Source organism: Phacochoerus africanus, chromosome 11 (genome assembly GCF_016906955.1).
Source record: "Phacochoerus africanus isolate WHEZ1 chromosome 11, ROS_Pafr_v1, whole genome shotgun sequence".
NCBI classification, from domain to species: domain Eukaryota; kingdom Metazoa; phylum Chordata; class Mammalia; order Artiodactyla; family Suidae; genus Phacochoerus; species Phacochoerus africanus.
The window spans coordinates 50,302,857-50,315,700 of NC_062554.1; the positions used below are offsets into that span (position 1 = coordinate 50,302,857).

The 12,844-nt window shown below is 39.6% G+C and overlaps 1 protein-coding gene across 1 annotated transcript; it reads right to left on the bottom strand.

Annotated features, from left to right (window-relative positions):
- Nucleotides 1-3,436: 3,436 nt before the first annotated feature.
- LOC125110510 (olfactory receptor 6M1-like) lies at nt 3,437-4,384 on the bottom strand. Its single transcript, XM_047751795.1, has one exon. It carries the CDS (start codon nt 4,382-4,384, stop codon nt 3,437-3,439), a length of 948 nt encoding a protein of 315 aa, XP_047607751.1.
- Nucleotides 4,385-12,844: the final 8,460 nt, after the last annotated feature.

A 12,844-nucleotide genomic window follows, 5' to 3' on the forward strand; every position in this document is an offset into this window, starting at 1 on the left:
TGCAACTAGAAGATCAGTGACCACACTGGTACTGACCTATTTGGATCTTTGAGGTGCCTCTCCTCATCTTCCTGTTTCTAAGCTTTCTTATTAGATGCTTGTCCCCACTGCACTTGCTTAGTGGCTGTGTGGACAGAAGGCAATTTATCTTCTTACAAAACTCTTCCTCTTACAAATAAGTGAAACAGGAGAGGACATCTCTCTTTAGCCAGACTGATCAGATCCTCTTTCCAGGAATTTGGATTTATAACACAATTAAAAATTATATATATGTCCATATAAATTATATATATCTCAATATATTTAAATGTATTCTATTTATATGCACATATGTTAAAAATATCTATGATTGAGGAGTTCCTGTTGTGGCTCAGTGGTTAACAAGCCCGACTAGCATCCATGAAGACATGGGTTCGATCCCTGGCCTCGCTCAGTGGGTTAAGGATCCAGCACCGCCGTGAGCTGTGATATAGGTCACAGACATGGCTCGGATTCCATGTTGCTGTGGCTGTGGCGTAGGCCGGTGGCTATAGCTCCGATTGGACCCCTAGCCTGGGAACCTCCATATGCTGCAGGTGTGGCCCTAAAAAGAAAAAAAAAAGAGACAAAAAAAAGTCTATGATTGAAATATATATTAGTGAATGATTGAAGCAGTCATTACCTTCCATGTGCATAGACAAGTGGACAGAAATAAATCAGGTATGTATTGGTTTTCTGTGACTGCTATAGCAAATTACAACAAACTTGGTGGCTTAGAACAACACTAATGTATTCTATTCAAATTCTGGAAGAGTTGGTTTCACTGGGCCTCAACCTAGGTGTTAGCTTGGCCATGCCAGAGACTCTAGGGGAGAAAGAATCCATTTCATTGCCCTTTCCAGCTTTTGGATGTGCATTCCTTGGCTCATGGCTCTTTCTTTCACCTTCAAAGCCAGCAGCACGGCATCATCAAATCTCTGATTCCATCATCACATTACCTTCTTTTGTGTGGTTAAAATCCCCCTCTACCTCTCTCATACAGTGACACGTGTGATTACCTTTAGTACTCACCTGGGTAATCCAGGATAACCTACTTATCGCAAGAGAGTTAATTTAATCACACCTGCAAAATCCCTTTGCCATTTACTCCACATGTCACTTAGATTCACAGGCATCAGGGATTAGGTCTGGATATCTTTGGGGGCTGTCAGTGAACCTATCATGAGATATTTGGGAAAAAATGATAGTAGGAGACCAAATGACCCCAGAGAAATCTAGAGAGAGATCAGAGATTCAGAGGGGAGAGAGTGTCTGCTTAGATTTTTTTTTTTTGTCTTTTTGCCTTTTCTAGGGCCGCTCCGTGGCATATGGAGGTTCCCAGGCTAGGGGTTGAATCGGAGCTGTAGCCACCAGCCTACACCAGAGCCACAGCAACATGGGATCCGAACCGCGTCTGCAACCTACACCACAGCTCATGGCAACGCCGGATCCTTAACCCACTGAGCAAGGCCAGGGACCGAACCCACAACCTCGTGGTTCCTAGTTGGATGCCTTAACCACTGTGCCACGATAGGAACTCCCCTGCTTAGATTTTTAAGGATGTCTAGTTCTTTTTTTTTTTTTTTGGTTTTTTGGTTTTTTTGTCTTTTCAGGGTGACACCTGTGGCATAGGGAGGTTTCCAGGCTAGGGGTCTAATCAGAGCTGTAGCCGCTGGCCTGCACCACAGTCATAGCCACACCAGATCTGAGCTGTGTCTGCTACCTACACCACAGCTCATGGCAACACTGGATCCTTAACCCGCTGAGCAAGGCCAGGGATCAAACCTGCCACCTCATGGTTCCTAGTCAGATTCATTTCTGCTGCGCCACAGTGGGAATTCCAGGATTTCTAGTTCTGATTCTAGTCCCTTAGCAGGTCTTGCTGTTTTACCTTCTGGGGTTGCATGTGGCATTCTTGATCATTATTATTATCAATACCCTTTTTACTTAAACCAGCTTGATTACTTGTCTGCGTTTGTTTTCCCCCAACCAATGAATCCTAGGACACTCATTCTTCTGTATCTTCCTCCTGGCTATGTTGCCACAGAAAATCGTTCTGGACTCATTGCTAGTTACTGCCTCTGAATAGTTGGTTTCCCTTCCAAACTGTTGCCTCTCACAGTCTATTCTGACTCTATCCTGATCTCTAGGTTTTCCAGGCCATTAGGTCTGGGGAATGCTCTTGTCTCAGAAAAGGTGGATAACTTCCATGTTAATGTTTTTTTTCCCTTCTTAAGTTTCTTTCCATTCCACATTTCATGATATAAGGAAGTGCTAAGTAAAATGGACTTCACATATATCTGTATATATGTGTTTTAAACCAGTAGCATATTTGGGCAAGATGCTTAATCTCAGTAAACCTCACTTTTCTCATCTATAAAATGGAGATAATAATACCGCGTGGTCAAGGTGGTTAAGAAGATTAATATATACATGTACATATTTGAATACACTGCACAAACAATGGAATATGTTACTCCTCTTCCTTCCTTTGTCATTGTTATTAGTATTATCTACAGTATTTGGTTGTCAGGGATGAAGCCAATCATCTTGAAATGTTGGAAAAGACCCAGTAAGAAGTACTTCCTTTGTTTGTTTTTTGGCTCTTCCTGTAGCATGTGGAAATTCCCCGGCCAGGGATTGAACCCACACCACAGCAGTGTACTTGAGCCACTGCAGTGACAAGGCCAAATCCTTAACCCACTGCACCACAAGGGAACTTGAAGAAGTGCTTACTCTTTTTTTTTTGAGGGCCACACCCTTGGTATATGGAGGTTGCCGGGCTTGGGGTTGAGTTGGAGCTACAGCTGCAGGCCTACACCCCAGCCACAGTAACACAGGATCTGAGCCATGTCTGTGACCTACACCATAGCTCGTGGCAACGCTGGTTCCTTAACCCACTGAGTGAGGTCAGGGCTGGAACTAGCAACCTCATAGTTCCTAGTCGGATTCGTTTCCACTTCGCCACGACAGGAACTCCAAGAAGTGCTAACTTTTAATTATATGTGGTTTCATTTCTTAGACTATCTTGGTTAAACCTACATTAACAAAAAGGAAAAGCAAAGCAAAAACTGTATTCCCTACTTTACAGATGTGAAAATAAGATTCAGAGGGGCTCAGTGTCACCTGACATAAAAGTGATAGAACCAGGCTTAAAATTCAGGTTTTCTGATTTCAGTTTATATTTTCATTATTCCATGATAATGTGTGTGAGAAGGTCCAATAAAAGAGTTCAGATACATTATTTTCTCTGTGGCTGAGTTGCCTCCTCTGGACCCTGACCACAATAACTTCTACCTGATGTGGCACAAAGCTTTTTCATCTTTTCCCACACATTTTTGATTCTATGGTCCTCAAGCATGCCTTTCTCCACATTGTGTCCAAGAGTTGAAAATGCCGTTTATTAGCAAATAAGTTTTCATGGTTTCCTGTGCCATGGGGACATAATTTTGTTGACTGCATCTCTCAAAACTTCCTTTACCTTTTCATTCCTTAGACTATAAATGAAGGGGTTCAGAAGTGGGGTCCCCATTGTGGTGAGGACAGCTGTCACTTTGTCGAATTCCAGGGAATGACTCTGGCTGGGCCTCACATACATGAAGATGTTGCTCCCGTAGGCGATGGAGACGACGGTGATGTGGGAAGCACAGGTGGAGAAGGCTTTCTGACGTCCCTGGGCGGAGGGGATGCGCAGGATGGTGGAAATGATGTAGGTGTAGGACACGGTGGTGAGCACCAGGGAGGTCAGGAGGATGAGGGAAGACAAGAGGAAGTTTATCATCTCAAGGAAATGTGTGTCTATACAGGCGACTTGTAGGAGAGGGGCGATGTCACAGAAGAAGTGACTAATTTCCTTAGAACAAAAGGGCAACCTGGACACCACAATAGTAGGGCAGAGCACGGACAGGAAGGCCCCCACCCAGCAGCCCAGGACCAGCAGGAGGCAGACCCTGCTGTTCATGATGATGGTATAGCGCAGGGGGTTGCAGATGGCCACGTAGCGGTCAAAGGACATCACCACCAACAGGATAAACTCCACTGTCCCCAGGAAGAAAAAGAAGTATGTTTGGGTGATGCAGCCTGCAAAAGATATGCTTTTCCTGTCCTCTAGGAGACAGGCCAACAGTTTTGGGGTAACCGAGGTAGTGTATAAAATGTCCAAAAATGACAAATTACTGAGGAAGAAGTACATTGGGGTTTGGAGGTGATTATCAGCCCATATTAGGGAGATGATGACACCGTTTCCTGTTAGAGTAAGCATGTAAGTCACCAGGAGAACCGCGAAGAGGAAAACCTGCAGCTTGTGGAGGGCAGGGAAGGCAGTCAGGATGAACTCAGTCACTGTGGTCTGATTCTGCACCTCCATTGAATGCAGTGCAAGGCGGGCAACCTGTCTCTGAAAAAAAAATATAGAATATAAAGATGAAAATCAGCTTAAATAGGTTTTTAGTTGTCAATATCATTGATAAGATGCAGTAGCAAAAGGTCTGAATGTAGAAAACCAATTTTTTCTAGGTCATTCTTTCTGAACTGCTACTTTCTCAGCAAGTTCTGTGCCTGAGAAGAGAGATCTGCTCAACTGAGACTCTAGTCAATCATTTTGGAAAACAGAGAAATGGAATGTGAAAAAAATTTGAGTTAGTTTTCTCAAAGTTATTTCAAATTTTCAGGCATAGTCTAAATCAAAGAACAGAAAATCCAAAACAAACGAAAGAGAACTTGTGTCTCTCCTCACTTTTGTTTTTGATATTATGTGTGAGTATCTAGTGGTACTGAAATTATTTTGATATAATAGTAATTGATCTCTCCATCAAGATGTATAGCTTTTCTTTAGAAGGGATAAGAAATGAGGTCCTGCTGTACAGCACAGGGAACTATACCCAGTCTTTTGGGATAGACCATGGGGGAAGTAACATAAGAAACAGAATGTGTATATCTATGTATGACTGAGTCATTTTGCTGTACAGCAGAAATTGGCATAACATTGTAAATCAACTATACTTTAATAAAAAATAAAAAAGATGTGTAGTTTTATTTTTTCTATAATGATATAAAATTTTATGTCTACATTGCTTAGAAAAAGGTCAATTATACATATCTCATCATTTACAAAACTCATATTTTGAAACATGTTTTTGGGAAAATGGTCAATGTGGTTTTTTTTCGTTCTTTGCAATTTTACATTTATGGAAGCATCCAGAAGAACAACTTTTACCCTTATTCCCCAATTGATTCTTATAGGTTATCTCAAATAGGATTCTTATACTTTATATTCATTTCAGCCATTTGAAGATCAGGTTTATTAATAGCAGCTCAAGTATAGATGCAGATAAATGGTGTCTGAAGCACTCAGCTTAATATTGGATGCTGGGCAACTTTGCTTAACATCTACTGATGTCTACAGAATACAGTTGACCCACTATCCTTTGGTGTATTACTTTGTGGCTAATTCTTTAGTTTTAAGTTAAAGCAAACCATTTATACCAGTGCTGGGTAATTTCTAGGCTTGGAGTCCAACCATTCCTCTTTAAGGAAAATCTTTTAGGATCTCTATCTTAAGTATGTAACTCCTAGCATAAGTTTTTTGCCTTAAAGATGTATTTGCTAAACAAATTTCCATCTGAAAATTTGGCTATGATTTTTCTGGTCCTTGCATTTGCTTCTTTATTTCTATTCACCATTCATTTATCCTTCCTGCCTTTATCATCTCGGACAGCCCTGACAGGAACTTGATCCCCTTATGTACTGTAAAATTTGAACAATTCTATATCTTCAAAAGCACTGTGCCATTTTTTAACAACAAAAATCTGGGATGGTTGAACACAGGTGTAGTTGGTGTTTGCCATGGTTATCATAAGGTTGTATAACTATGGAAAAAGGACACTGAGGGCTTTCTATTCTGTTGTATTTTGGTCAAATAAACTTCTCTGAAAAGAACTAAAGAAGTAGAACTTTCATGTGCCACAGGTGCAGCCCTAAAAAGACCAAAAAAAAAAAAAAAGAAGTAGCATTGGTCTCCTCTGTGGTGTCTTTCAAGTTATGGCAGTGAATAAAATGCAGCTTTGTGTTAACCTTTTCTAGGCGATCTCTGCGCCTTCAGGATTCCATCCTCTCCAGGAGGAAAGGTTCTGGACCATGACAATCTGTGTATAACAATTTAATGAAACCTTGCCAAAGGAAGGCTTTTTTGGGGGTATTTTTCCTCATTACCATTATTTCTCTGGACTTGTAAAATTTGCATAAAATTACACATTTACGCATTTCAATAATTGCGATTTAGTCCAGGAAATGAGGAATGATGGAAAGAGCATAGTAGGTTTGGTATCAGAGAACTTGTGTTGTATTTCGTCATCTCTAAAATGAGGCTAGTCATAGATTTAAGGTCCTAAGAGCTACTGCAGTAAGTTATACATACTTGGTAATCAATAAATATCTGTAAAGAACATAGCGGATAAAGAGAAAAGGGCTGAGATGTGGTGGGGCAGGTGGTTAATGACAATTTGCAATTGGTGCTGCTGTCAGGTTTGGAATTCCCGTCACGGCTCAGCGGTTAACTAGCATCCATGAGGATGCAGGTTCGATCCCTGGCCTTGCTCAGTGGGTTAAGGATCTGGCGTTGCTGTGAGCTGTGGTGTAGGTCGCAGACTTGGCTCAGATCTCACGTTGCTGTGGCTCTGGCATAGGCTGGAGGCTACAGCTCCAATTGGACCCTGGAAACTCCATATCCTGTAGGTGCGGCCCTAAAAAGACAAAATAAATAAATAAATAAAAGGGTTGATTGTAACTGAAGTACGTTAACCACATGAATTTACATACTAATAAAGTATTCATATTTGACATCTGCATCACTAAACTTTTTGGCAGAGCAGCTATTATACTTGAATTCATAAAATACACATGTAAATAATTAGTAAAATTCAGACCATTTAACATGTAAATATGGATAACTCTATAATCAAATATACTTACATCATATTGATTGTAGAAGAGTTGGTATTTTCTTTACTCAAATCTGTTAAGAACCAAGAAGTTTGGCTATTTTTTCCCTACTGCCTTCCATCCATTTTTCTTTAACTGCTTCAATTTGAATTCCATATAAATCTCTCTAAGTTAAATCTCAGTCTAAGACTTTTCCCGATGTGATACACATCTCCTTTTTCAAAATGACACCAAATAGTTATTCAGTTTTTCCTTTCTTCATTTGAATGAAAAAAAAAAAAACAAACCTGTCCTTTTATAAACTCTACTTTTTCAGTTCTTTTTCTTATTCCCACAGAAAAAGTCTGTCTTGACTTACACTAAGATTAGCTCCAAGAGTTCATTTAGTAACATTCAGTAAATCTTCATCTTTGAATATTTCTCTGAGTTGAAAGTAGTAAGTGTTCTGGATCATATTTTTGCCAAGGAAGCAGAATGGTGAGTTTGGCGATGACTCAAGAAGTCTGACCCAATGAATTAAGAGCAGGTCCTCTGACTTCGAATTTAGATCTCTGGCAAAAAAGACTGAAATCCTTTCTGACTGAAACTACCCCAAGTCTCAGCTTTTTTTCTCCCACTACTCAGTTAATTTCTATCTCATCTATGCATCCATCCAGAAACTAGAAACTTGGAGCTATTCAAAACCATAGACTGTCAGATTCAAAGAGAGGTCATATGAGATAGTCTGGTATTAAAATATTCTGCACTGTCTCTGTTGTCTAGTGATGTGGAGCACATTGTTTCTTGAAGCATCTCATTTTACTCTGATAGTCCTGATTGTTAGAAACATTCATATATTTATTCATGGCACTGTCTGTCTAAAGTCTCATCATTCTGATTAGTCTCCCTGTTCACTCCGCAGGCATATTGTGACTGGATATTAGATATATCCACCTAAGTCTACTTTCTCCTGGAAATAATATTACCTGTGTATATTAAAGTGATTACAACTGGATGAGCTGTGATATTTAAGGGTTTTTATTCACATTTGGAAGTTCTGTTTAGAATAGCTCTTGGGATTCTGGCATAAAAAAGAATAATTATTGTTACTGCAATCACGGGATGTTAGAACTGAAGTAACTAATCCAGAAAGTTATGGTCCCCTGGGAGACTCTCCTGGGTGTTTATTTATTTTAAAAAACCTTAGAGGAATTCACTCTCTCTCTCTCTCTTTTTTAAAAATAAATTTTACTGCAGTATAGTTGACTTAAAAAGTTCTGTTAGTTTTAGGTACACAGCAGCGTAAATCGATTATACATATACAAATATCCATTCCTTTTCAGATTCCTTTCCCACATAGGTATTACATAATTTTACAGAGTAGGTTTCCTTGTGCTATACAATAGGTCCTCATTACCTATCTCTTTTATATATAGTAGTGTGCATATGTCAATCCAAACCCCTAATCTATCCTTTTACCCCCCCCCATGTTTCCCTTTGGTAACCATACATTTGGTTTCAAAATCTTTGAGTCTGTTTCTGTTTTGTAAGTTCTTTTTTATCCTTTTTTTTTTTTTTTTTAATGGTTACACTAGCTGCATATGGAAGTTCCTGGGCCATGAATTGAATTTGAGCCACAGTGCAGCAACACTGTATCCTTTAACCCACTGCCCTGGGCTGAGGATTGAATCCACACCTCTATAGTGATGGGAGCTGGTGAAGTCTAATTCTTAACCCACTGTGTCCCAGTGGGAACTCCACTTTTCTATCATTTTTTATTAGGTTCCATATATTAGTGATCTCGTCATATTTGTTTTGTTTGACTTACGTCACTTAATATGATAATTTCTAGTTCCATCCATGTTGCAGCAAATGGCATTATTTCATTCTTTTAAATGGCTGAGTAATATTCCATTGTGTATATGTACTGCAACTTCTTAATCCAATCTAAAGGAGTTTTCTTGTTATGCTGTGGGTTAAAGAACTGGCATTGTCACTGCAGGGATGTGGGTTGATGATGTTGATCCCTGGCCCAGGAGCTTCCATATGACATGGGTGTGCCCCCCCACCATGGGGGAAAAAAGCCAAAAAGCCTTAGAGATCTGCTTAAAGCTTCTTGAAACTAAAAACTTGGAAAACTTAAATTTAAAAATGGTTTATCATGTATTAAAATGAACTTTAGGCTGCTTTTCCAACTGAAATTACTTATATATGTCTATGTACACATTTAAAAAACATTTTAATGAGATATGATTTATATAAGTAGATAAATTTGAGTGTATAATTTGAGTTTCGACAAACCTATGTAGTTATGTAGCCACCATCACTGTTATGGCAATGGTTAAAAGTACTTGCATTTCATGGAGTTCCCGTCGTGGCGCAGTGGTTAACGAATCCTACTGGGAACCATGAGGTTGCGGTTCCATCTCTGGCCTGGCTCAGTGGGTTAAGGATCTGGTGTTGCCGTGAGCTGTCGTGTAGGTCACAAACACGGCTTGGATCCCATGTTGCTGTGGCTCTGGTGTAGGCCAGTGGCTACAGCTCTGATTAGACCCCTAGCCTGGGAACCTCCATATGCTGCAGAAGCAGCCCTAGAAAAGGCAAAAAGACAAAAAAAAAAAAAAGTATTTGCATTTCCTTGAAACATTTGCTTGTGTCTTTTTGCAGTAAAGCCTATCCCTCACCTCCACATCCCCTGAAAACCACGGATTTGTTTTCTGTCAGTTTGACTTTGAATTTTTTAGACTATTACATAAATGTAATCCTACAGCATGTGGTTTTGATTTTTTTCCCACTTAATCTAATACTTTGAAATTAATCCAAGTTTTTCAGGCATTAGTGGTTTCTTCCTTTGTATTATTGAAGACTGTATATTATATGGATTGTGTAGATATATGATGGTTTGCTTATCTGTTCACCAGTTGATGGGCATCTGAGTTTTCATTTTTTGGTTGTTATAAATAAAGCTTCTATGAACATTTTTATTTACATGTTTTTATGTGAATATTTGTTTTCATTTATCTTGGACATATTCCTAGGAGTGGAATTACTATGTTGTTTGGCAAGTATGTGGTTAATGATATAAGAAACTATCAAAGTTTTCTCCAGAGTTGCTGGATCATTTTCAATTTGTACTAGCCATGGGTGTGAGACCCATAGTTCCACACCCTTGCTAATACTTGGTGGTGTATGTCTTTATCCATTAGATCACATATAGTGGAATCATCTAATTAATTTTTATTTGTTTTTTTAGCTCTATTGAATAATTTATGAGTAAAAATTATATCTATTTGAAGTGTGCCATATGATGGATTGACATACATGTATTCATGAAAAAAATATCAAATAGGTTAATTATCAACACATCTTTCACTTCACAATGGTTACTTTTTTTTTGGTGAGAACACTAAAGATCTCCCTTCTTAGCAATTTTCAAGCACAGCACACAAGACAATATTATTAACTACAGTCGCTATGCTGTGCATTAGATCACCAGAGCTTGTTCATCTTATAACTGAAATTTTCTGCCCTTTGACCAGCATCTCTCCATCTCCCACCTTCCCTCAGACCCTGGTAACCACCCTTCTACTCTCTATGTCTATGAGTTTCTTTTTCTTTTACTTTTTAGGGCCGCACGGGGGCATAAGGAAATTCCCAGGCTAGGGGTTAAATAGGAGTTGCAGCTGCCGGCCTACACCACAGGCACACCAATGCCAGATCTGAGCCACATCTGTGACCCACACCACAGCTCCTGGCAACACAAGATCCTTAACCCACTGAGCGAGGCCAGGGATCAAACCTGTGTCCTCATGGCTACTACTCAGGTTCCTTACTGCTGATCCACAATGGGAACACTGAGTTTCATTTTTTTATTCCATATATTAAAAAGGTTGAAGATGTGTTCAGGCTGATTTAAGAAACATTAATTCTGAAGTATCCTATGTATACAGTTTGGTGATAAGAGTTATGCCCGGTATATAAACATTGGGAATAATTGCAATGCTGTTTTATATTTTGGAAGGTAATTTGTGTATTGCTGCCTCCTATGTGTGTAAACAGGACATTGTTCAAGACAGAGTTATGGACCTGCTCTGCAAGTATTAACCTAAGTAATGATGTGTTGAAAAAATTCCCTAGATAACATGGACGTAAAAATGTCTACTGCATGCCTCACTTGTCATAGTGCTCTAACACATATAACCACGCATTTTGTGCATGGATGGCAGTAGCAAAGCAAAGATATTCGACCAAACAGAAATTGATGTTGGTTTAGGGATATCATTTGATGGGCTCACATACCTACCACTGAAAGCACAGTGCTTTCTAAGGGCGCTTATGTAAAACTTCTCAACATATGCAAACTAAGATCTATTTGTGGGTCACTGCTAACTATCTGACAGTCTTGGGGAATCAATACTTTTTTTTTTTTGTCTTTTTGCTATTTCTTTGGACTTCTCCCGCGGCATATGGAGGTTCCCAGGCTAGGGGTCTAATCGGAGCTGCAGCCACTGGTCTACACCAGAGCCACAGCAACGCGGGATCCGAGCCGCGTCTGCAACCTACACCACAGCTCACGGCAATGCCGGATCGTTAACCCACTGAGCAAGGCCAGGGACCGAACCCGCAACCTCATGGTTCCTAGTCGGATTCGTTAACCACTGCGCCACGACGGGAACTCCCAGGGAATCAATACTTTTGATTCAAAAATATGTACTCAGGATTTCCAATTGTGGTACAATGGGATAGGCGGTGTTTCTGCAGCGCCACGATGCAGGTTTGATACCCACCCACCTGGCACAGTGGGTTAACAGATCCGGTCTTGCTGCAGCTGTGGCGGAGGTTGCAACTGTGGCTCTGATCTAATCCCTGGCTGGGGAAAGCCGTATGCCGCAGGGCAGTCAAAAAAAAAAAAGTACTCAAATTCTGCTCAAGCAAGAATAAGTGTTCAGATTGTTGCATAAACATTGGTTGATACACTGTAAAAGAGATGGATGAAACTGGCACAGGGCTAGGAGTCCTATGACGAGCTGCATTTATATTTAATGAAAGGACAACCACAGAGGGAAAAGATTTAGTGGCCTCAAATAGGCCATTAGAAGGTCTGTCATTTTAGGAAGATAGTAATAGTAAGCAGCCTGAACAGATAATCTGGTGTTAGAAAAATAAAAGATAGTGGCCAATAAACTAGGGGATAAAGATGGGAAGAGGTGTGACCCTAAAGGGGTTATTGAGCATACTCCTCCAGTTGGAAGCAGAGGTTGCTCAAAGAAAACGGCCTGAGATCTCAGCAGGGAAAGCACAAGGGGTGAATTTAATGGTGGATTATGGTCCCCCTAGTCTGTGGGAACTTATAAATGAGGAATATAATTTTCATAGATGTTCCTTAACTCTCCAGGCCCCATACATATATACAAAACCCGGAATTGCCCATTAGTACAATTAGTAAGAATTAGAAACTATTAAACTTGACAAAGATATTACTTGTCAAACAAAAAATGTGATTAAGTTCATAAGCGACTTGAAATCCAGAATTAACTATAATTTGACTCCTGACTTATACTCCATTCCGTAATTTTTGGCATATGGACAAAAGCTGATTTTGTTGGGAATGATGAGAGAAAAATATTACAATATTATTGTAATTCTGATGTAGTCTGATTTTACGCCAGCTCATAATTACTATTTGGCTTAATATTAGTGCAACAGTTCAGATTAATTGATTTTAGTAAAACCTGTATTGATACTGATATTGACAGCCAAAATTTTATTGTAATAATAATATTATTAAATTATAGGGACAGTAAACAGACACTCCTCCCCCAGTATTCCAGTGGAATTGACAGATGAAAGAAATGGTGAGATTAAGAAAACAAGCAATTGTTTCACTGATCAATCTATTGATACCTTT